General features: G+C 38.2%; 1 protein-coding gene across 1 annotated transcript; it reads right to left on the bottom strand.

The window, feature by feature from the left end:
• Positions 1-1,956: 1,956 nt before the first annotated feature.
• On the bottom strand, positions 1,957-23,843 carry rnf11b (ring finger protein 11b). Its single transcript, XM_066643947.1, has 3 exons — positions 23,325-23,843; positions 9,722-9,891; positions 1,957-7,191 (listed from the first exon to the last, which is right to left on the bottom strand). The coding sequence occupies exons 1-3, from the start codon at positions 23,445-23,447 to the stop codon at positions 7,020-7,022; spliced, it is 465 nt and encodes a 154-aa protein (XP_066500044.1). The 5' UTR covers positions 23,448-23,843; the 3' UTR covers positions 1,957-7,019.
• Positions 23,844-26,545: the final 2,702 nt, after the last annotated feature.

The following is a 26,545-nucleotide window of genomic DNA, read 5'->3' as shown; positions in this document are numbered from 1 at the left end:
AGAAGGACTTGAAAATGAGGTATTCAAAAGACTCAGGTTCATGTAAAACGTCAAAGTGCTCAGTGCAAACAGATAAATAGCTGCTATGCTAATCTGAGACATAATTATTTTATTTTTCAGCACTTACAAAAATCACATGCATTTCACATGTGAGAATAAAATGTGATAAGACAGGATGTGAAGAATGCAATCATGTGATCCATTGTTAAGAATATGTAATCACATGTAGCAAAGTTAAAAGTGTAAATGAATAAATTATGATGTAAGCACATTACAAATGAAAACTAAAGAATCATGTATAAAATAATTTGTAAATTCTCAAAATACAAAACTTTCTGCAATTGTGATTAAATTAAATATACCAGGATTAATTTTGACATGACCTATTTCCAACCTTTCTTTTCCCACAATAACACAGGCTGTTCTAGACAGTGAGAGTACTGCTGGTATATGTAAATCAACAGAAGCTCTCTGGCTATTTCTGACCCTATTGTTGAGAGATCACCAGTTTGATTCCAGGTAATACCTCAGCAATGAATGCCTTGTTCCCACACCTGACAGTCAGATAGATAGATAGATAGATACTTTATTGATCCCTGGGGAAATTCAAGGTCTCACTAGCCAAAAGTCAGGGCTCTCCTCTGGCACGTTGGGCTGTCCAGTGCCATTGGACTATGAACTGGCAAAAGATGGTGGTGGTTGACCATCATGTGGCAGCATGTGATTGTCCCTTGGGATGAAAAATATTGTTCTGAAAACATCTCTTCTGATTGGCTGCCCTGTATGTTGACTTAATTGGACGTACTCTGCATAATAGCAGCATGTAGTGTGAGTGTTTTCAAGACAACACAACTGGGCTATTGACCATTAATTTTCATGTTGAAACTGATCAATAAAAAGAATTTTATTTCAGAATGTGGATCACAACACAGTAAAACCAGCTTCTCTTACACTTTCTTAAGTACAGGGATGAGGTGTGATAGAAAGAACATAACTAACCATCATGCTAACTGGAAAACATGTTTTCCTCTGATTTTCAGGGCCTGATCACATGATCCTAGTAAAAGAGAGCTGAAAGGAGAGCTAAAACAGAGAGGTCATCACTCTACTAATTTTATAAATTAAAAATAATTACATCTTTCATGATCTGTAATGTGGGCAGCACGGTGGCATAGCAGCTAGTGTCACAGTTGTACAGCTGCAGGGACCTAGTCCAGGTTCAAGTCCTGCTCCTGGTGACTGTCAGAGGAGTTTGGTGTGTTCTCCCCTTGTCCACTTCGGTTTCCTCCCAGAGGCCAAAAACACACGTTGGTAGGTGGATTGGCGACTCAAAAGTGAATGTTGCCCTGTGAAGGACTGGCGCCCCCTCCAGGGTGTATTCCCCACTTGCGCCCAATGATTCCAGGTAGGCTCTGGACCCACCGCGACCCTAAATTGGATAAGCGCTTACAGATAATGAATGAGCGAATGACCTGTAATGTAATAGCATTGTCCTCCACTAGAGGGAAACGAGCCTGTTTTTGATCTTGGTGGACTTTAAAGTCATATTTATGCCTATGTTAATGTTTTATATCTGCAGCTCTGAAGGTTTGTGTTTATTTTTTTTATTTTAAATTATTTATTTTATATAATTTGTTTTAAGGCAATTGCTCAAAGGCACTTCAGCCATGGATTGAGGTGACATCAGTGCTCCTTCACTTCCCTTGCCCCCAGTTTTCCAGCCGGTCATGTGATGAACGGGCAACCCTGAAGTCTCAAGCTATGACGGCTTCCTTCTTTTTTTTTTTTCAAGAATCAAGTCAAGAATATTCTTTGTATAGAGCAGATAAACACCATACATTACAAGAAGTAAGAGATATAACCATATGCTAGAAAAAGACAGCCAACTTATCATTTTTCTTAGCTGAGAAATCATTTATTAAATGCCTGCAGTACATATCAAACGCATATTTATGATATATACTCAGAAACAGGGCACTCTCAGTGTCAGCACATTTAACACATCTACATCTACATTTGGGGGTTTTGTCAAAGAAAAGTCAAATACTGAACCAGTTTTATTGTATTACATCAATGGCTTTGCTAATAGTCAGGGTTTCTTTATCACTGGCAAATGATGGACAGGATAAAAAGTGTAAATCATACAGTGTGAGGAAAAAAAAAGTATGGTGGAGGTATATTACTAGTCACTAAAAGTACACAGTGTAAATATACCTTTAAAATGTACAACAGTGGTTTTAAAGTACAGTTGTGCTCCATACAGGTACATTACATCTACCTCTACACAAGGAGAGGTGAATATGTTTTATATAGAACTAGGGGCATTTGAAATCAATACAATACTATGATATATATATCTCAGAGAGTACCACCTCAGTGAGAGATTTTCTGATGAGACCGAGGTATGCAACGTTGCATAAAAAAAAAACTTTACCACTTTAGTACTATCCACATACTAAATGCTAGTTTTAAGATCCAATGCACTAATGCTCAGTTATTTTTTATTACAGTGGATGCAGCAAGGCCTACATTCCTGCACTGGCCAGATATAAGAAACCTATGTCTCTCTCTCTCTCTCTCTCTCTCTCTCACACACACTCACACACAAAGAAATGTGTTCAAACACTGATAAAAACAGGAAAAACTTCACTTTAATAGCAGCGACTTCTGAGTTTCGCTTTTTGTTGTTGTTGACATGTTTGGGTAGATTTAGGGAAGGGGTTGTTACAGAGCGATTAGCAGAACACTACCTCATTATCAAATATCAAGTGCAGTGAAACAGCGCACAAAACCAGCAACAAGTTTCCACTTCCTTTAGTAAAGAAGATGACTCTGTTTTCCTTTCGTAGAACTGTTGACTGGGGACTTACAGAAATGGAACAACGTGTAAGCTTTGTTGTGCTTCACTGAGTATTAAAAATAAGAATTGCTAGGGCCTGTATTTAAAGAACTAATGCAAACACAGGTTATTAGGTATATTTCTGATAAATAGATGAACCAGGTGCTTAACAGTTGCATGTCCACTTCACTCAGGTTTCAGTGCATCTGCACTTTACACCTCCTAAGTGTTGTGTTTTTTTTTTTTTTGCTTGTTTAAGAGCACCAAAATGAAGAACTAACAGTACAGAGGCAGACTAAAAAGAATTGCATCTTCCTGCTGCCCAAGCAAAAGCTGTGCAAGTGATTCAAACTGATTTTGGCATCAACAACAATTGCTTTTATAAGTCAGATACATACTTACAGATTTACAGCCTGTGTTCTCGTGGTAATGCTTGATTAACTTCCTCTGAGTAAATCATACATGAGATTAGAGTAAAATAAAAATCAATAAAACATATACATACAATAAAGACAACAAAACTATTGCATGTGTTTTAAAGTTTGAAGCAAAAATGAAAACAAAGGTCTCTACAAATCAAAATGACAAAGTTAATGGTGTGGTAACTGAACACTCATGCAAATATTTTTTTTAATATGTCAACATAGTGTATATTTAAGCATCAATGAACAGGATGTGCATTACTGCGCTGACATTTTGAGTAAGGACATTTGCTTTCAATATGCACAATAGAAAGTATTAAGTCACCAGAAATCCTTATGCATTATTATCCATTATTTTCAGAATTACTCATAATAATTAGATTTACTTTCAAATTAGTCATTAGACTCATAGCAAATAAAAGACTGCCGACTTTTAGAAAACCACACAGCCCATGCCTCCAGTGATCTCACGTTTAAATAAATGGTTTGGTTCTGGTAATGAAAAAGCCGCAAATCTCTGGTTAATTAAAACGTAAAAAAAAAAGAGATATGATTAAAGAAACATACACAAATGACTCAGTGACAGTCTGATATTACAGGATTCAAAGCCTGCACTACTTCAGCTGCAGTGCTTCATAGCCTTTAAAAAAATCTCACAGGTCACCCACAAGCAATATTATTCCAGACCAAAACCTAAGCAGAAAACTTAATCAGACATTCTTTATTTCAAGGGTGTACAGTGCATTAACTAAGAAATTGGACATTGACCATTTTTTGTTATTTTGGCTCTAATTTAGCTTTGTGGACCTACTTAACAATTCTTCGTTAGTTTAAGTCAGTTGGTAGGATTCCTGGTTTTCACAGGTGGCCCAGAGGTGACTCCCAGTGTGGGAAGACAGTACTGGGGGCAGCCATGGCCTTAATGTTAGCAAAGCAAGCAAGCTGGAAAAAAAAAAAAATTCATCCACACCTGAAGTGACTTTGAGTGTTTGGTGTTCACTTCCACAGATGGGTTAAATGTAGAGAATCAATTAATAAAGGTGATTCTTCTTCTTCTATTGTTTAAGGTTCCATTCAATATTAGTGTAAAAGAAGAAAGTGGAAGTCTAAACAAACCAAACAGGTTCAGGTACATACTGCACTATTTATCATCAGAGCAAAGAGCAGTCAGTGCGTTCATTCTGTAATGGTATTATTGCTAATTTGCATAAGTTAGCTACGCAAATTCAAAACTTTGAAAATGTAATCATAGAAAAGCTATTTATCTATGCAGTTAGCTTTTTTTCTCAGAAAATCACATATCAAAACTAAATAACGATAGTAACTAATGAACTCATTATTCATTTATTCATTAGAGTTTCTAAAAATATCCATGATACAGACCACAATAAGTTATCATTCAGTACATGCTTCATTAAGTTAAAACATCAAAGTAAAATAAGGATCCAAAGCAGTGGTCTTTCATCAGATAATATTGTGTAAAAAAAATCCAATTGCTTTTGAACATATCCATCCTAAAACAAATAAAGGGGTGGTTTCCCAGACATTAATTAAACCTAGTCCTGATCTATATCTTCCTTTCAATGGAAAACCACAATACAAAATGCTGTGTAGTAAAGGACCAGGCTTAATCTCTGTCTGGGAAATCCCTCAGAGTTTCACCCGCCTTGATCAACAGTTTTAAATTTACTCAATTGCAATTGCTCCCCAAGACCTTTACACCTTCTTATACTATGTTTAGTTTAGAGTGGGATGCAAATGGCCAAGACAACACTGAAAATCTGAGATAAGAACGTATATTTTTTTTGTTTTGTTTAAAACTGGAAAGGAACAAAAGTGATGCATTTTAAACAAAACATTTAAAAAATAACTGATAGAAGAAATATTCAAATTCTGCATGATTTTTAGATCACTATTCAAATGTAGACTCCATTAAGGCCTGTATTAAAAGCAACAGACATACCAAATGTCTCATTCTTTAAAAATCAATACTGCTCAGCACTATTTGGACAACTCAAATAGGGACCACCATCCATTTATCTAGAACCCTTAAGGAACCATAAAGTTATTGTCTAAAGTCTGTGAACAAGAGACAAGGCTAAATATTTGGCATTCTCCATGATGGTCATACTCCACAGTCCTGTACTTTAGACATTTTCACTTCCGGTGAATGAGCAAGTGCAATGCATCCTCATTTCAGTTCAGGGTTCAAGTCAGGTGAACTCGGCCCATCAAGAAACATTCAATGTTTGGGACTTGAAGAAATCCAGAGATGCTTTTTAAGCATTTCTCAGGTTACAATCCTGCTACATGACAATAGCCACCAAACAAGCTCAGAGGCCTTTATCTAGTGCTAAACAATTAAAACGCTGCTGTAATTTTCAAATATTTCGTCCTGCACCTGACGTCAATCCTTTTGATAGATGTATATCTAAGATAGTCTCTAAATTATAGAATTGTATGCACCTTAACTGTGGGTGTAAACAGGCCTTTGTTTTAGACTTGTTGTGGTTTGCAAGATGTGGTGATTCCTCAGAAATGCTGCATATGTTTTCTGCTCTTTATTATTGCCTTTTATACATTTACAATGAGCTCAGCCGTTTCCTTGTGTTTAAAATTTTTCTTTGGCTATTCCTTACTGTGGTCTTCTTTAATTTGGAAAAATTCAACTTTAAACATCACATATAGAAGCAACATCAGAGCTTTGTTAGTGAACTTATGCATGAGTTAATAATGTAGGAATATGCAAGGCAAGGACCCACTAAGCAAACAAATCTCTTTAAACGATAGACCAATGTAATAAAATGTCTGCAATTCCTGCAAGGTTGAGTTAATAAGGGCATATCTCACCTCAAATTAAAGCCATAAGTATGCATTTTAACCACATATCCATGGCTGAAATTGAAAATGTAAAAGGTGCCAAAAAGCCAAAACAATACAAATGGCCCCAATGTCCAGTTAATTAGAGAGCAGAACACTGTAAATTTCAACCCTCTAAAGCACATTATATCTAGTCAATCTGGTGTGTGTGTGTGTGTGTGTTTGTGTGTGTGCGCACATGCTTCAGACTTGTTGCTCATGTCCAGCAATGATAATGTTCTTCTAATTTTCTTCAAACAACGCATATTCTCACAGCAAGCTGCTACTGTTGTAGAGTGTCCAGAAAAAAGCTAAAGGCTGGGAGCTCAATGGAAAGAGAAACAGGAGTCACTCTCAGCCCTGTGCAGAAATGAAAAGGCTTGGAGGGAAAGGGTGTCTCTGAGAAGAAGTGCAAATGACACCATTTGCAAACTGTGTGCAAGCAAGTTTTATAATTTAGTCAAATGAGCCCTTAACAGAAATAGAGAATAATCAGACAAAGAGAGGAAAGAAGTAAAGAAAGCCCCACTCCCCACTGGGGTCGACACGACTAATTGCATTTTTCCCTAAAGTCACTTTTTTATTTTTTTTACATTCTACTCTTTCACGCCTTCCAGTGTAAGAGCACAGTAGAACTGCTTTTGGGGAAGCTCTAGAGAGTCACAAGATGTAGTCACTTGTATGGTTCCTATAGGTTTCCCTGTCCAGCAGGACAAACCAGGAGAACTTCTCAGGTCCTTACGTAAGTATCCCATGGTGCCATGGGTTGCTTCCCCTTCCAGACCCCTGCTTGTAGAGGGGTTAAACCCTAAAATATCAAGGGGTAGAGATTGGGGGCTCTGAGTATGCGTGTGTGTTTTGTGTTATTTTTCATATGGTAAAATTAACGCAGTCAGAGTTCAGTTGGTTTCATAGGATGAGAGAAGTGCTGCATCCACTGGCTCCATACAGGAGGGGCAGGTGAAGGAGCGCATCAGCCAGTCATCAATGCAGTCCATGTGGTAGATGTGCATGCAAGGAAGGAACCGGATGGGATCCCCGTATACAAAATCCAGCATGCAGATCACACACCTACAGAGACAAAACAGGCATCATATGTTAGGTACAGACGATTATCCAAATCATTAATATGACCTGGTTCTCATTCTTCATCCTATCCTGTCATGTAGATGCACTTAGTAGTTCTATGAGTATAGACTGTAGGCCAGTTGTTGCTCTGCATACCATGTTAGCCCCTATTTTCAAATGGTCAGGACCCAGAGAGAGCTGACATTTTTTCAACGGTGGATCTACATTAAAATCCTCATTAAAATTGAAAACATTCCATTAAAAATTTTCTTTTCATTTTTACAGGCGGGCGGCACGGTGGTGCAACAGGTAGTGTCACAGTCACACAGCTCCATGGGAACTGGAGGTTGTGGGTTCAATTCCCGCTTCAGGTGACTATCTGTGTGTTCTCCCCGTGTCCACGTGGATTTCCTCCGGGTGCTCCGGTTTCCTCCCTTGATTGGCGACTCAAAAGTGACCATAGGTGTGAGTGTGTGAGTGAATGTGTGTTGCCCTGTGAAGGACTGGTGCCCCCTCCAGGGTGTATTCCTGCCTTGCGCCCAGTGATTCCAGGTAGGCTCTGGACCCACCGTGACCCTGAATTGGATAAGCGCTTACAGATAATAGATGGATGGATGGATGGATTTTTACAGGCATAAATATTACTGGATATGGGACTTAAATGTATTAATATGTACATTTTATATATTATATATAAAATATATTTGTAAGTTTTGACATATGCACAAAAATACTATTGAGTGCTGAAAAATGCTCACTCCTATGCATTCAGTCTGCTCAGCATCCATGTGCCAATAAGCCTGTTATATCCAAAATCCAGACTGCAGCCCCAGTGTCTAAATCACACACTGTATGCATGCAATTCATTTGAGCATTTTTTTAATTATCCTGTCAGTAGGTTAAACCAGTTATTTATTCATTCTTTGATTGTCTGTAACCACTTATCCATTTCAGGGTCGCGGTGGGTCCAGAACCCACCCAGAATCACTGGGCGCAAGACAGGAACACACCCTGGAGGGGGCAGCAATCCTTCACAAGGTGACACACACCCCTCTGAACACCTGAGTCGCCAATCCATCTACCAACATATGTTTTTGGATCATGGAGCACCTGGAGGAGACCCATGCGGACCCAGGGACAACACACCAAACTCTTAAAAAAGTTATTGTAATTTATAAATTTCACAAATGAATCTTTAGCAAAGTTTAAAAAAAGAGGCGTCCAACCACCCTACACCATACCATACACCATACAGTCATGTGAAAAAGTAAGGCACTCGTCTTTTTGAACATATTTAAACGTATAAACATTTGAGTTTCATTTGAACAGTACTGAGAAATGGACATAAATATAATGAACAAAAATGTACATTTCTAGTGAGGAAAAAGTTAAAACACCTTATGCCCTAATAGCTAGTATTTCCCCCCTTTAGCTGAAATAACCCCAATGTAACTCTGTAACCATCTACCAGTCTCCGACATCGACTGGAAGGTGGTTTTCCCCATTGTTCCATATAGAATTCTTTCAGCTGTGTGATATTTGAGGGGTTTCTTGAACGCATAGATCACCCCACAGCATCTCAGTAGGATTAAGGTTCGGGCTCTGATTTGGCCATTCCAGAACTCTCCATTTCTTACTTTTGAGCCACTACTGGGCCAACCATGAAGCTTGTGCTCAAATGTTGTGCTGGTCATCTTCTGATACTATGCCCAAATAATTCAGCTTTGGATTCATCTGTCCAAAGCACATTGTTCCAGAAGTCCTGGTCTTTGTCTATGTGCTTTCTGGCAAACTAGTCTTGCCCTGATGCCTTTTTGACAGCAAGGGTTTCCTCCTTGTGCAGTCGTTTCCTGATGGTAGATGCATGTACCTTGTGGCAAGAACCACTTGTAGGTCCAGTGATGACATTTTGGGATTGTTTGAGACTTCTTTATGCGGTCTATTTTTTGCGTTCTGCTCTTGGACTGAACTTGTGAGGATGGCCTAACCTGGCCATGTTGGCAGGTGGTTTAAATGTTCTCCACTTAGAAATCAGCCATTCTACTGTCGGGAAAATGATCTCTTTAGATTTCGGCATGGGCAAATCAAACTAATGTCTGAGGTTTAAATAAGACAGCCTCCTTCAATGTCCTCTTTAAATGATAGTCTAATCATTTGCAGCTGATGTGGTGCATTTTTTTTTTCATGATATATGTGAGTTATGCTTTATACTTTAAAATAATAAACGCTTTAAATTGGTCAACAATATAATATATTTATGTTTATACAAAATCTCCCAAAAGACATTGTTCAGAACATAAACAAAATTATATATATATATAAAATAATAAAATAAAAGCACAGAAAATAGTAATGAGTGCTCACTATTCCTGTACTGAAATGGCTACATGAATACACTTGCATATTTAAAAAACGTAGCTAAGAATGTTTCATATTTTTGGTTCTGAACATTTTTTGGCGGAAAAAATACAATATTTTAATGTTAGAAAATAAATAAATTTTTAGCTCTACATCCATTAAATATGATACTCACTCTCGTATCTTCTTCTCAGTGCTGTCACAGCCAGGGTCGAACACTCCTTTGGGGAGGTGCTGTATAAGGCCAATTCTTTGAGCAATACGCACTTGCTCCTCCTCCGTCAGCTGTGTCGCTAATCGGGCCTGACTTGGAGTGGGGTGGTAGATGGGCACATGGATCTGCTCCTGAACAAACAAAACAAACACAAAAACAGTAAACACAGACAACATCGAGAACGAGAGAGAGAGGGAGAGAGAGAAACCCTCTCCTTAAATAACCTCGGACTCTTGAAACCAACATTTGAAAGTGAGAAATCAAATGAAACTGCATTTTGGTAGTGTAGTGAATTTTGGTTATTACTAAGCATCTTCAAATTACTTCAGAATATTTAACTGTAAACCACTAGGGGGCAATATTTCGTTTAAACATAGTTGCAAATATTGTGGATTTGCAGAAGTATAGGCAGACTGAAGTTCAGGAGAACACACTCCACTGAAACAGATAAGTACTCGGCTGTCTCCACAGCCTTCATTTGGGGAAATGTGTACATGTGTTGCGCAGACATTCAGTAATCATTCTAATCCCATTTGGGCAATATCATCTAACCAGGTCTGACACGACACTCAGCATTTTTTCATGTACCCAGAGCACTTTGGAATCGATACAAATCCATAGGGACATGAAACCAAACTGGTATAGTCAGTAGTGTGTAACACTTATGAATCTGTATGGCCTAGATTCTAATTCAGCACTTGATACCAATTTGTTCTCCACTGGGGCATAAATCCACTTCCCTCAATCCTTTTCTCACACAGAACCAAGCACCAAACACTGCTTTGATTCACTACAATGAAGGGCAGGACTGAAGCCTAGCTGCAATAATGGTAGTCAAACACACTGGCTGTTAATCAGAATTATCTACAAGGCTGTATCTCAGACAACAGATTCAAAAAGTCTCCAGTGAAATCCAATATAACTTGAGCTTGTGTACATCCACTGGATTCAATGCCACAAAATTGTGCTCCAGGCCTACATAATGCAACTCATCATTCAAGAAGGTAATCATCAAACTTTACTTTAGCATTTAACATTTAAATAACCTAATATCTAGGGGTGGGCAAAATATGGTAAACTGCATCTCAATACTCTTTGTTACATCAAAGGAATTGTCACCACCTCTCGACTCCACTGAACAGCTGTATGTGGCACATAAATGACAGATCCTACCAAATTGCAGCTGATACCCATCATTCACAGGGTTGTTTTGTTTGAAGATGCACTTTTTTATCTAAGGAGGACTACAAAGTGTAGCAATGGCAACCTCTCCAAAAACCTAAAACACACCCAAGCAGCTGATTCATTGAATAAATAATGCTTTTAATTTTTCTCCAAAGTCCTTACTAGGCATATGCGCTGAATTTTAAATTAATTAGATCACTTTGCTGTCCACAGAGTCATCACTGAGTCACCAAAAATGGTTGAAAACAACAAATAGGTTGAAACACATTAAAACATATTATTATGATTACACTACATGCATGTGATTATACTTGAACAGCCAATTTAGCTTTTTTATTATTATTAATTCGTGCTGGAGCTCAGAGGTTAAGGTAGTTAATGAGTAAAAGAAGTATATATACACTACCAATTAGCCTGGTGCCTTGCAACTGAGTATTTAGACATTTAGGCATATGCTGTGTGTTCAGAGGTTGTCATAGATGGAAGCTTATCAATAAACTTGCAAGTATGAGCAGGGTATTCAAACTTAAGATTACATCACAATTTTATATATAATACACATTTGTTTTGATATTCATATGCTTCCAAAAAATGTAATAATTTCTTAACCACATTAATACAGCATGGGTTTACATAGATCGGTTGGTCATCTACATTTGGGATAAACTGGAAAGCCATGGCTTTAAAGAAGAATTGTCTGCACAATTAAATCTTTAGGATGTTATTAAATTCAGGTTGGTGAGATGTGTAATGCAGCATTCCCAAAAACACTTACTGAATTGTACACTGTGGTGGGGATAGGGACAAGACATCTGAAGACTTTAATGTTTCTGAAAATCTTTATATAATTTTTCATTAGCTGCTTTTTGGGTTGTAAGAAAAATGGCTACATTTGCTTTTGTTTTCATGACCACAGGTTCCTATCACGACCACTGTGAAACTTGTATAGTTCACTACAATTCACATCAAACCATTCTTAAAGTCTTTGTTTATATTTCATTGATTGAAATATGAAGAGACTGGGAAGTATGAGTGGAATCTCCTTTAAAAGTGGCTTAATTTGTAGGAACTCAAGAAGCTACCATCAGGTTGGAGACAGAATCTGGAGTGGAAAGAAGAGAAAGCTTGAAACTATCATACTATCCTACAAATGACTAATCGTGGAACTGTTTCGGTTTTGTACAGCTGAATTTAATCATGATCCCTGAGAGCTGCTGCATTGCTGTTAGGGGTGGTGACTGCTGCTGCAAATTGTTGCCTCATCTAGTCTCCACACTGGGGGTCTTGCTGATGCAATGGTGGATTGTGGTTGTCATCAGGCTGAAGTTCTGCTTCGCTGGGTTTCATGATATAAAGTTAGTAAGACAGATGAAGGATGGCACAGCAAGCAATCACTTCAGGGGGAAACATTGATTTCACCTATAAAGCTTTAAATAAAATACTCTGCCACCTTATTATCATGATTCCAAATGCCTTGGTGTGCAAACCCACGGTCAGGACCACAACAGAGCCAGTATTGTGTGTGGTGGAGCTTTCTTAGAACTGCAGTGACACTGACATGGTGGTGGTGGTTTTAGTGTGTGTTGGTTGCTCTGGTACATCAGTGTTGCTGCACTTTTTAAACATCTCAGTGTCACTTCTGGATTGAGAATAGGCCACCAATCACTAATGAACAATGACTAACACACAGTGCGATGTCATCCCTGAATTTACATCTACCAGCCCTCTGACCCATGATTAGGAGTTGACATCAGAATTATTCAGAAGCTGTAATATTTAACGTAGAAATACTACATACTTTGTGTCAGAAACTGTGCCCTATTCACAATATAGTAAACTATACTGGGGTTCTGCCATTTTGGAATAGTGTCCAAAAACATAGTGGACTACTTTCGGTGCACTCAAACAATCCCACAATGCACTGCAAAAAGTATTGTAGATCTCATTTACACTAGCAGACAACAGATTACCATAATCCTTACCATTCTTTCTAAAAACCTGCCTGAGGTAGTGTCTGAATTTGTTCACTATCCTCCTGAATTCAGTTCCCTGTAATAGTACACTATATATATTCAAATAATGTAGGGAATAGGGTTGAGATTTTCATACTATGATAACTGTCTCAGAAAAGAAACTGAGCCTGAGTCAGTGTCTGATTCAATCTCCTACTGTTGTAAGCATCCGTTTTACTGCTAACTAAGTTAGTTGGAAATAACCAGACAGGGGGAATTATTTTGGACATGATCCTCATAATAGAGACTTCTCTTTTAATCTTTCACACCAAGCCTCATTTTAATAATAATAATTAGCAGGCCAAAAATGAACGCACGTAAATTAATCTGATTTACTTCTCTCTGCAATTTTCACCGCTGTGAGCTTGAACGTGGCACCAGTGGCCGAGGCAGAGCGGAGCTATGCATGCATGGGTGAGATTCTCAGTTGGCTTGCCTTTTTCCTTTAGTACCGGTAATAAGCAAACTCATACTGTATGATAACCGTGCATTTTAATACCGTGGTATAACGTGAAACCAGTTACCGCTGCAACCCTAGTAGAGAATAGTGAATAGGGAGCTATTTCAGACACAGGAATTGTGCTCCTTTAATTCACACTATGTAGAAGAATTCTGGGGAATGATATCAATAATTCTAAACCTCATGAGGACAACACAAAAACGTGTGAATAGCCAGTAGGCTTACTGTTTGCTGGTGAAATTTAGAGAGCTAACACTGATGTGCTATAAGATAATATTTTAACCCTTTTCTCAGAATAGCTGTCCTCTGACTAATTATTCACAGCAGTAGTATTTGAATGAGACACCATACATTCTGAAAGTGGTTTGCTAACCTAACCCTCTGATCGGATGTAAATTGTTCCACATGATGCAACATTTGCAGTAAAAGAAGAGCTTGTGCAGGTCAGCAGTGTTCATCACCATTCTCTCTTCTCACACTACACAGCCCACACACAAAGCCACATATTTTGGGTATATATGGCAATCAATTCAGAGATCAGGGATATGCTGGGTGATTTGGACAAGTAAATTACCTCTGGGTGGGTAACAGCTGATCTCAGATCAGCAATTAGATTAAAAGTAAGCTGAAAGATCAGGTCAGTATAGACCCCAACCAGCATAGTCATAGAGATCAGGTCAGGGCAATGCAGGCTGTCCATAGTCACATGCTGCCATGTCAAACCAAACAAGTTAGACTACCTGCTTAAACAAACACAAACATAACTGAAAATGGACACCCTGTTCCATGCTCCACAATGTTCATGGAACACAGACTGCCTATTTCACAGACTGAAGTACCCAAGGAATACTGGCAAAATGTGTCTTATATTGTTTCAACAATGAAAAATGATAGGCATATTTATTCAGGAAGAAGGAACTTTGAGGGCAAATTGTGTACAGATGATACAACTTATCAAATACCCATTGTTAAATGTACTTCTTCCTGCAGCTCCAATGACTGTCATTCTACTAACAGAATGTATATATCAAGCTAAAGAAAATAATTCTTATTTACACTTATGACATAGCTGCCTCATTTCTATGAAATTTTGTGACTGGGTTGATCTGTTAGCCAGCAACCGTGTGTGAAGGCAGAGAAACAATGCATAACTATGCACAAAGGCCAAGCCAAACCAGACTAAAAACCTGCCCAATCCAGGTGTATTTATATCAAAAGGGAGAGGAAAAAAAGCAAAATTGCTTTAGCCTACTTGCTTTATCAAAAAGATGAAAGTCTATCTTCTCTCTGTAAACCATACTTTTTTCAACTAAAATATATTTTTCAATCATGCATGTACAAAACATTCAAGGTATTTAGGCCTTCTGTGGAAAATGGGTAATCAATAGTAAAAATGATCATCATTTGAAAGTTTCCTCATAAAAGAGGCATAGATAATGCTGTCACACGAAAATAAATAAATAAATAGAAACATGCTCTGCTAAAAAACTTCATGTACACACACTCACAAACACTAGAGCGGGCCAGTAAAATCTTCATAAACTATTGACATTATAATTATAGTTGAGTGACTCATACAAAGACACAAGTGTCTTTCACAGAAAGACAGACGACTTGAGTGACAGCTGCTCACACACACACACATCTCTGTTCAGCAGTCTTGTCCCACAGGTGTGTGTGAGTGTGACGTTTGTAATGCCAGCCATTGGTGGTGGTGGTGGTGTCAATGTGAGCAGTGAAGAGAAGGACAAGAACATGATCGCTCAGCATCAGCTTTTCTCGACTGACACCTTTCTATTACTTAATCATGGGGCAGGACAGTGCAAGAGACCCTCCGGACCTCAACACCAGATCTCACTGCCATGAAATCAGTTAGCTTATAGTTTAAAGCAACTGTAATATCACCTTCATACAACTTACTAAACAAGCTGGCTCACCAAAGCACAGTTTTTTCAGAGCATGTCCAGAGGTTGGTGACTTTGTCTGGTAGGCGTTTGTTACCAGACATGGTGAAGACAAAATGTTCTGTCTGGAAAGCCCCCTCCTCTGTCCGCAACAGAACACAAAACAAATACAGGTTTTCCAGTCAGTCTTCACTTGTCTTTCTTTCTTTCTTTCTCTTTCTCTCTCAGTCATCCCCTCCATGAGGTCCCCACCTTCCCTCTTCCTACCCAGACAAAGGCATTTGGAAACGGAGATATACATTTTCACTGGGCTCCATTGGCTCTGTCTTGCCTCTTCAAAGAATACTAAAGTATTAATACTTTGTGTGTTGACCCTTTTCCTTTATTACAGTCATTATTTTGACAGCAAACTTGCTCTCAAGTTTAAGAAATCATTAAGAATATGCATGGATACATTCAAAGCTTAGATTTAGACACTGGAAGCATTTTGTGTTCAAACAGATTTAGTGATGAGTCTGGACAGTGGAGTGCTTGGTTCATCAGTTTTAGAAAAACAGCAGCTATTTTGTTTGGTTTGCACAGCACTGTCTGTAAATCACTTCATGTTGCTGCATTTATGAAAAGTACTGCAAAGTAATTATTTGAAGTATTATAATAATAGTAAAATAGCAACAAAAGGGTGCAAGGTGGCTGTCACTGTCACACAGCTCCAGGGTCCTGGAATTGTGGGTTTGATCCGGTCAATGTCCTTGAGAAGTTTGGTGCGTTCTCCCCGTGTCTGCACAGGCCCCACTTTGGGGGCCATGGTTTCTTCCCACAGTAAAAAAAAAAAAAAAAAAAAAAACACACATTGGTAAATGGAATAGCCATGCAAAAGTGTCTGTAGGCGTGACATTTTACATTGACTTTTTATTCCTACCCATTTAATCAAGAAAAATGTTTAATGTAAGATTCATTATAAAATTTAGGCCTATTACTTTCCGTAGACTTGACTTGGACTGAAGCTGAATGACTTGAGATTTGGCTTGGACTTGACAAAAATTACCTGTGAGCATCTCTGACCCAATGTTTTGGCATAAAATTAAACGTGGTCCCTCGTTTTTGCGTTTTAATGTAGGAAGCTAGGAAATTCTGCAAGTAAGAAATGACGAAACTCTATTGTGAATTAGATTATGTCACACAGTGACCTCAGCTCCATAAAAGCATGATATTACAAAGAACAAGATGAGTAAGACTGTTGTCAGCAACAAATGCAGACATCACTTTTTCACGGTCAGAAAATTTGTCACCGTTTGCTGGTATCTTTAATTAGAGAAGATAATTGTACCTTATTCTATTATAATTGTAGATTTCATACACCCCATTTCATGACTTATGTTTTTTTGACACTGTTCTATAATGAAAACTTACAAATATTAGCCTCTCCTTCTGGAAAAGAGAATGTGATGTAACTTTAGGGAACACAACTGAAATTTTAAACACTGTTGCACCTTAAAAAGGTACATTTAAACTGTTTGTACCTTTAGTAACCAATAATGTACCTCTACCGTACCTTTATTCTGAGAATGTAGATTAGCTCAAAAGCAGAACCATGTCTAGTATGACTCAGGTACCACCCACTGCCAGTCCACACAGGCCCACACAGAATCTCAAACTGCTCTCTGGCAACTGATGGTTAAGCCTTAGGCTAATTCTGAGTTATCCTGCTTTATAGAGGATTCCTCATAACTGCCCCCACCAGCAGTTTATGTTATCAGTGAAGAAAGTTGAGTAATGGATGAGTAAATGGCATGTGGAAATGATGCTGGAGAAGTTTTATTCACAAGGAACTACACATAATTCTGAACAAATCTAAACCTGATTACAACTGTCATGCAATAATGTTAAAACTAATTAAATATCAGAATTTCTATAAAAAGCTTAAATACTGGAAAAGGTCTGCCACGATAGTGATAATATTTACAAAAGTGATTGATAGTGGCCAAGAAATAACTGTGATAAGCAGATCTTAAACGGTCATTTTAAGACCGTTTAATGCCATCGATACTAGATATAATCACAACATAAAGCAATTACACCTCTTTAAAGACTGTAAAAAATATTCAGAGATTGAAATTAGAATATTCAAAAATATATATATTTAATCAGAACTGAAAATGTGTGCTGAACATAACTGTACGCAATGACATGTAAATATGATTTGGCATTCTGGGCCTTGTTGTAAAGAACGTACACCTGGTCACTTAAAGCTGAAGACACTTAGCAAAATCAGAAACATGCCCCTCACAGACTACACAAATCAAGGCAACATTATTTTACAGGAATTATAGTCTACTATCAGATAAACCATCAATATGAATGGTTAGGAACATATCTTGTTACACTACCAAAAAAATGTGGCTTAAAAGCAACTGAATATAGGAAAAAAAAAATAGTGCACTCATTTTTGATGCCTGTGCCAGTGGTCCCTCTGTGGTTTTAAAGTCTTGATTATTAAATGTATGTATAAGTATCTAAACTATAGATCAGCTGGGCCCAAACAAGTTAATCCCAAAGGGAAAACATGGCTTTATATTCTAATTTTGGTATTTAGATATAAGCTGAAAACATATAGATCTTCTCATAATACTCTATGCATAATACACATACAAGGGGAAAAAAGTGACATCTGAGTAGACAAATATTTTGCAAAGAAAATTCTCAGCCAATACTACCAGAATTTTAGCTCCTTTAAAACAGAACCAGGAGAAACATTTAAACAATTGTTAACCTCTATTACGTACTTCAGACTTTGGACTGTTCCAGCATAAAGGGCTACTTCTGTGTGGTAAGTGCAACCTTACAATATTAGAATGGTTTCTTTGTGAAAGCTGTCTGGATTTCTTGCTTTCAGAGAAAATAAACACCTCCCTTAATATCCCTCTTTCACACAGAAGGAGATTAGAAATCAGCCTTAACCAAGAAGCAGGCCTAATATTTTCTTACTTTGTCAATGCATAGACTTGTAGCTTCACCAGAAATAATATGTTGAAGAGATTTTCACTACATCATCCTCATCTTTCATCATAACTTGGAGATCAGTTTTGAAATATGTCAAGTAGGAGTTCTTATCTATAATCATATGTTACATATTCATACAGGAAAGGAAGATAATGGCAAGTTTGTGGCGACAGCTGAATCATAGGAAATAAAATTAAGTTTCACAGAATCAGAGTCATTTCGCTTGTTTGTTCTTTTGACTGCTAATGGTAAACATATTGCATGGGTTTTCTAACTGTAGTTTTTCCATTTGCATAAGTATTAGGAACAAATGAACATTACATCCAACATCTTGGGCTGCTTTCATATATCAAAGCCTTCTTCTCAGTGTTTTAGGGGCTTGTTAACAAACTCTGCCCCAGAGAGTATCACTCTTGTCTTTTTCTTTCTGCTTTCACAGCTCCCTGCAGACATGTGGATGTGTGTAAGAAAGGCAGAAAGAATGAAGACAACGAGACAGAATGAAGGCAGGGAGCAGGATAGGGAAAAAGATAAACAAGTCTGGAAGAGTCATTTTGGAGACTGCTTATATCCAAGGTGCTACACTTTAGCTGAGCTGTCTCTCACACACCCACAGTGTGTGCTCTCTGCAGAAGAGGAAAGAGCGTCTGAGGAACAGGCCACAGTCAGGCCATAAAACAAACGAACAGCCAGAGAATGGGCCACAAGCCAGTGTGAATGAAATTGATACGATGGGCTGACGCTTTGGGTGAGACAAGGGGAAAACCATTTGAAAGGCTACAGGGAATCTCCATCAATTCTAACAAAGCCTTAGACATACACATACATGCATCTGCCTTTTTCTTCTTCTCTCACACACACACACAGTAAGACTTATCTTCTCATGTCCAGCTTGCAGAAATGAGTCAGCAACTCTGTCTCCAAACCCACCACTCACTCCCGCAACCAAAGATACACAGACTGAAACTCTCCAAACACTCCTTGACCAAAGAAGTCACTAGAGGAGGTGCAATTACCCCCACCCCCACCACCATCTACAATAACATGACAGATTTGTCACAGTTATTTCTGGCTTGTCTCCAGTGAAACAAATGACATGACATACAGATCTTATCTGTTGGGTGCAATAAGCAGTTCACCCAACATGTTTTGTGAGAGTAAAGGTTACCAAACATGGCTGTTGAGCTGTGCTGGTTGAACCCACTAAGCGCTGTAGGTAAATATCAGGACTCTGCAAAAAAGCCACCTACTCAGTTTGGTGAACATTATAAGATTATCTTAAACATCAGATTCTTATCCCAGATATCTGAATATATAGTTAATAATGTCAAGAAAAGCATATGTAAAATCATACAATGTAAAAAAGGCCCATTGCTAAGGAGTGGTGCAACAATATTTATAATTGTCCTCATCAGCATGAGACTAGGATTCTGATCCCAGTGATCTCTCACCCTTACATGATGGAGGGATACAATCAAAGAAACAATGAATGAGCCATTAAAAGGTCTGAACACTCAGAAAGGCGGCAGGATGTTCTGGAGAAACACTATGGAGAAACTCCATCCATTTGGTGGATAATTAACTTGACAAAAATGATATATAATAATAAAAATAATAATAAGTTGCACCCAACTGAGATCAGGAAGAGAGCATAAATGACCATACTGGCCATCAACCTGACATGTCAAGACTGGGTAGCTAGTATTCCCCTTCAAGTGTTTCAGCTGTTCAAAATCAGTGTCATTTTGAAAATATGCGTTGTCTGGCTTCACAGATCTCAGAGGAAGCATGTGTTAGCCTTTACCCTCCCAGTCTGGTAGTACTGTGCAATTACAGAAGCCCTAGCAAACAAGCAAAGTTAGCCATACTAAATTAGAGGAAACTGGCTGAACAAAATTTTAAATAATATTTATTATGGTTAATGTAGACCTATTTTTCACATCAAAAATTTGAAGAGAATGTTTCCCTGTAATACCTCAGTTTCTTATAATTCACCTAAGACTTCAGCAGAGCTGGTGTGAAGCCAGCATAGTGTGCGCTGAGCTTTTTACCACACTGTTCAAATGCAAACACATCAACTACATGATTCAGGAAGCATGACTACTGATAAGAAACTGAGCACAAAGATGAGCTCTTTCCTCTCCTGATGCTGTGGTCTTTCCTGTAATATGCTTTCATGCCTGAGGGTTGGAAAAAAACCTGGGGTCTTAAACAAGGGCCTCCCTTCTCCACTTTAAAACACGCACCACCAAGTTCTGAGCAGCCGTTAGCATGTCCCAGTCCAACTGGCACCATATAAAAGGCTGACCGGCTGGCAGTCTGGGGCATGTGGGTGAGTGTATGGGTCTGAAATGTATGTGTACAAAAACAACAATAGAGTGGAATTTTACTGCTGATGGCACAGGCTTTTTAAAGCAACAGCAGCAGCTTTACCTAAACAAAAGGTGTTTTTTGTGGCCTCCCACTAAGGGCTTCACACTAATGAACAAAAAATATTCAAAATGGAAATAACAGGAAACAATAAGAGTGAACATAAGAGGTACACAAAATGCAGCAAATGTGGTTTAGAGTCAAAGCCTTTTATGTTCTTTTGTACACACAGGGACTCCATCAAAGTTACTGGGGTAACAGAGTGTATACAGATGCAGCAGAGATTAGACAGAACAAATGTCAGATTCTTCATTTAACACAGGAGATTTTTTCTTACAAATTTTACTTGAACGCTACAGATTTCTACTGAAGTAGCAGTGAACACAGTTGCCATCTACAGCCCTCTACTTTCCAGACGATGGAAAAGAAAAAAACATTGAGCATTCTTGGCAGGCAGCACAGGAATGCGCTGAGATTGAAAATGATTTGGGCTCTAAAGTTGGCCTGGACTCTCTCTTCGTCTGCTCCACACACAGTCCAAACACACCTCCAAATGGCCAGCCAAAAGCCTTAGATGCACAGGGCTGTCAAGACACTACAAGAAGCAGCAGACCCGTTCTCTGAAACTGGGACGAAGGAGAAAAAAAAAAAGTCTTCTATGCTGTCTAGTTATTTGTTTTCACACCCATGTCTGATCTTGCACCCCTGAGACTAAAGATCTCCACAGCAATACTGAGTAGCCAAGGGGAATTCTGCTTGCACTAAGCATAAAAGTGCAGATTCCAGAAAAAACACCCACACAATGAGAGAGAGAGAGAGAGAGAGAGAGAGAGAGAGAAAAGGAGGAGGAAAGACAGAATGAGATAGAAAATTTTTAGTTACACACTTTCACAAATACTGCACTATATTGCATACTGACAGTACAAATTCTCAAAGTGAATCTGTAACCCATTGGAAAAATAAGTGTCTGAATATTTGATGGAGCTAGAGGAAGAAATACTGCCTCATCACAAAGGTCCACCTAAACTATAGTGCACATTAATTAGCTTCTCACATTCAAGACAGACTTCCCAGTCCAAGATTGTGTCTGGATAAACTGTGGTTAATGTAGTAAACTACTGTTTACATTGTAGTGTAGTGTCAAAGCTTAATAAAGTGAACAATTCCCATTTTGGTTATCTCAGATATCAGTTTCTATTGTGATCTGGCGATAAGCCATTTGACCATCTACAGCACATGGCCAGAAAAGAGCAGAGAACAAATCACTGAGCCAAACATCAATACATTTCCAGCTAACCATCATTTGTAGCTATTTTAGAGACATTGCTGGAAGCAAATAAGCAAAAATGAGCGATATTTTACATATTATACTCATGAAACACATGGCAGGGCCCAAGGTTTACTTCAAATGCACAGGGTACCCCAAATGTAATGAAAAAAAGAATGACACCCATATTAAAAACACTGATCCCTTTTTTAGAAACAGGCTCTGAGGCAAGGGGGAACCATGGCCTAACAGGTTTTGTTCTTCCTTACATCGTGTTTCTACAATTGGATCACCATCTTTTATAAGGGTGTTTCCTTTCTTTTCTGTCTCCTTAATTTTGGGACACACTGTGTATATCCACAGGGCCTTGAGGAACTACAAAGTGCTTGCATTTTTTAGTAATTTATGCGTATGCCCTGTCTTTAGTAAAGGTAGTGATCATATACAGAAAAGTGACAACTCAGAAAAAGGAATGCTTAAAATTGCTCTTTGTCATTTGTCCTTTTCCAAGACGGAGCAGGTTTTTTGTGTGGTTTGGTTCTATATAGCAATCAGAATGACACAGCTTTTCTTATGAATATAAGAACACCTTTTACTAACTAATCAGTGTCAAATTATGATAGGGTTTTGTGTCCCTTAAGAGAATATAATGCTTTGAAGACATACCTCCGAGAAAATCCTCACCAATCTCTGCTGAAAACACTGTGACAACCCTACTGTACACAGTAATAGTGTCAACTGTCTCTCACAAGGACATTTAACAAAACTAGTGACAATTCTCTAAAGCTTACCGTTAGCTAATGTAAGAATCCCCAAACGTCGTGGATACAGCATGTACATAATGCCCAAGTGACATAAGTCGATGAAAGGGATGTGTAGAAACCTATTAAAATGCAAACAAACCTAAGAAACCCATTAATGATGTCGCATGAACGTGACTAAAATAAAAGCCTGGTGAATCAATAGTAAACGTCTGACATGATGAAGCAGCTGACATAATGTCTTGACCGCCCCTGCGTAGACTGTATGAACTCTATCATGTTGAGTCTCTCTCTGTCCAGTGAGAAAAACAAAGGGGATTTAGAGAGCTAGGCTACTGGACAAACCTTACCTCACTTCACAACACAGAGTTTTAGATAACAACATAGCTCGCCCACACCAGCCCACTAATTACTGTCTAAAACAAAATAAACGTCACATTTACGGCTTTTAAACTAACGTTTCTGCTGTGAATAATGTAACGTTACACTTTTAAACAAAAATGCGACTGCTGTATATTAGATCCGAGCACTGAGTTGTGTACCTAACGAAACAAAGAGGTGCGTTTACTACAGTAAGATGTCTGGTTGTGTTTAAAATATTTTACCTGGTACGGGGGAGGCGGTTCCTGTTCGGGGTCGGTTCCGTCGCCGAAGCTGGCTCTGTCTGACTGAGACTCGTGGAGCAAAGAAATATCATCAGACGTTGGAGATTTCAGACAGTTGCCCATCTCCCCTCTCGACACTTTGCTGCTCCGTTGTAGATTTAAACCCTAGCTAGTCACTCTGCGCTTAAAGCTCAGTAGTGTTTTATTCCCTAAATATTGTATCCTGACACTTTAACATATACCCAAATGGTCCCAGTCAAAGCCAGGAGAGCCTTCGCTCAACAAAAACAAACCATGTCGACACAAAGAGCTGCAAAAGTAAAGCTAGCAGCTGGAGCAGCGACAACTCGCACAAAAAACGAATTTTAACGGAGTCTCCTGAGCTCCACAAAAGCCAAATGCCTCTCCAATTGCTCCGCTCTTCTTTTGTTTCTGGCTGTGTTGTATACGTTGTTTCTCGCTGAACAAATTTCACAGTATCAAATGTTTTCTCTTTCAATGGCGACTCATAGGCGATTCGGCCTCTCAGACTGAGGCAGTAATCCCGCCCTTCAACTCTTCAGCCAATCACAACACTCCTTCCTCAACAACGAATTTTGTTGTAAAGGCTCATCTTCCAATCAGAGCAGGCAAAAGCAAGGTTTAAAGGGGATATCACCTACATTTTCTTGAGTTTTATTTTTTTGTTTCTCCGAGGTCTACTTACAGCTATGTGCAAAAAGTCTGACCACCTCTGGTTAAATTACAAGTTTTATTTATTTACTGAGGGAAATATAATATCCTCTACAGGGAAACAGCTTAAATATGTTAATTCTGTATCACATTTTGTTTTACCGGTTAAATGTACAAATGATTGTATATTTATGATTAAATAATGCTTTATTGTTTTATTAAAGAAAGACTAATTCCTCTTTTTATTTCACTTCTCATTTTCCTTGGCCGCCCGCGTTGTGCTCCCAGCTGCTGTTGCCGCCGTCGGTTTATCACTGAGTGACTCCCAGCATCCATCAGCGTGTTCAACTCGCCCTTAGTGAAGAGCTTCAGACCACCACTGCCAACTTCAGACTACCTTTCGGTTCACGGCCGACTGAATTCATCAGGCTGAGGGTCAAAAAGATGCCACTAATAAACTTCCTAGTAAAATACAGCTACAGCCAAATCACAGATTTGACAAAACACATTTATAAAAAAGTAATGTGCTTTGCACTCACAGTTACACCTTTTATTCTTGTCAGTTTATAATCAGTTTTTTTGCACTTAAAGTTAAATTTATGTTGAGGTACTATAAATAAAATTCTTATATCAAACCAATGAGAAAAATGTGTTTATTGTTGATATGGTACTTTTAAATCCTTAAAAGATTAATTAAAAACTAAATGCACATTTTAAATGTGTACTTTCAAAATTGTTAATTTATAGCTGTTTTAACATTCTTAAAGCTGCCTTAACACACTAAACACTCACCAGTTTAATGCTTCTTACAAAAACTGATGTCAGTTTTGCTAAGAATAGTCCACTATGCCTGTATTTACATTTCATATAAAGGCTCTGCATATATTAAACAACAGGCTGTTAAAACACTGGCTCTCTGTTGATAGCAAGGACAAAGAGATGTGGAGGAAGTTAATGATGTCATTTTATCTTAAATTACAAAACAAACATTCAGCGTTCTTATGAATGTTGATCTGTCCAGTAACCACACAACACGGAAAAGATTTTGAAATATTTTGGAAATAGGGGGCAATATATATAAATATCCCAAGCTTCAAACTTTATACATTAATTTTTAATCAGCTTTTACATATTTGTATTCCACCACCTTTGAGAAAATATGATTTTCAGCAGTTTTAATATACAGCAGTGGAAGCCCTTCATATCAAAGCTAATATCCTAAAGCTCCACCATATCCAAAATACAGAGTGCTAGAACACTAAGATATTATCATTATGTTAGCATTAACTTTGGTGGAACTGTAAAATTAAAAGGTGGCCATAAAGTGCTATAATTGCTCTAGGACAAAGTATTTAAAAAGACTAATTAATTCTTAATGCATTAAGGTAAACACAAACATGGTGAGATTTGACATGTATTATATCTGGAATTGGTGTTTTATTCAGAGAGCAAACAGATGGCTTCTATTGTAGAGTTACCTCATCCATGTGACACTGATATTTTAAAAGGAAGACATTGAGATATGCAGATATGGTGACTGAGGGGAGAACGCATGAGAGGCATGCACATATTTGGGTGTTAGGGGTTTAGTAGCGAAGTCTGCTACATCTTAGCTTGAATTTGGATTTATGCTACCTGTAGGGTTGGATATGGTCTTAGTCACTGGAAAGGCCTCTGTGTTTTTTATGGATTATGGAGTGAGTAATTGCAGAGGTGAAGCAGAGCAGGTAAATATTATGAGTTTTTAAACACATGTTGTTGACCTAGTACATGTGGAACTGTCCTGGTCTCCAGGGAGACCCATTTGGACTAATGTTTTTTGATGTTGTGTGCATGTATATTGTATATGGTTGTTGATTATTGCATAATCAAATTTTAAAATCCCCATGAAATATTTTGCACTTACCATGCATTAATGGTGCCACTTGGTCTAGGTACAGTCACTTGGCAGGCCAAAGTGGATTTGTTGTTAAGAGATTAGTTAAGTAACATGTCTGAGAAAAGCACTTGTAAGGCTGGGGATCTGGGTTGCCAGACCTCACTGTTGAGCCTTCAAGAGGTATTGTACTAGACGAGGTATTAGTAGGTGTTTAGGGATATTAGTGTATGGAGGGGTGGGGTGGGCAATAATGGACGTTCTGTGATTATGTGCAGGATATTTGTCATTTATCCTGTATACATTCATCGGTTTCCTAGTTACAACATGTACAGTAACTGCATTTGAGAGGTTTGTAAATAAACAATGATGCTAATTTGATACAATCAAGGCTCTTAAAGGCCAAAGGCCCTTAAAATAACAGGTACCACTTTAGAATAGTCCCACACCTATAAATGTTTATAAATGTTACTTAAAAATAATAAATAATCATTTATAACAGATAGATAGAAAGGGTAACAGTGACATTATCTGCCAAATAGTGAACCCACATCCATCTCTACTGTTAAACCTTAGATCTCACCAAATACTGAGCTGTTCTTCTCCATCAGGCAACATTAACCTTGTTAGTGTCATCAAATATTTGTTAATATGTTTAATCATTTAACCACCA

This window comes from Hoplias malabaricus, chromosome 14, assembly GCF_029633855.1.
Source record: "Hoplias malabaricus isolate fHopMal1 chromosome 14, fHopMal1.hap1, whole genome shotgun sequence".
Lineage (NCBI taxonomy): Eukaryota > Metazoa > Chordata > Actinopteri > Characiformes > Erythrinidae > Hoplias > Hoplias malabaricus.
The sequence above is the reverse complement of the archived record's forward strand: the minus strand, read 5'-3'. Positions and strand labels throughout refer to the sequence as shown.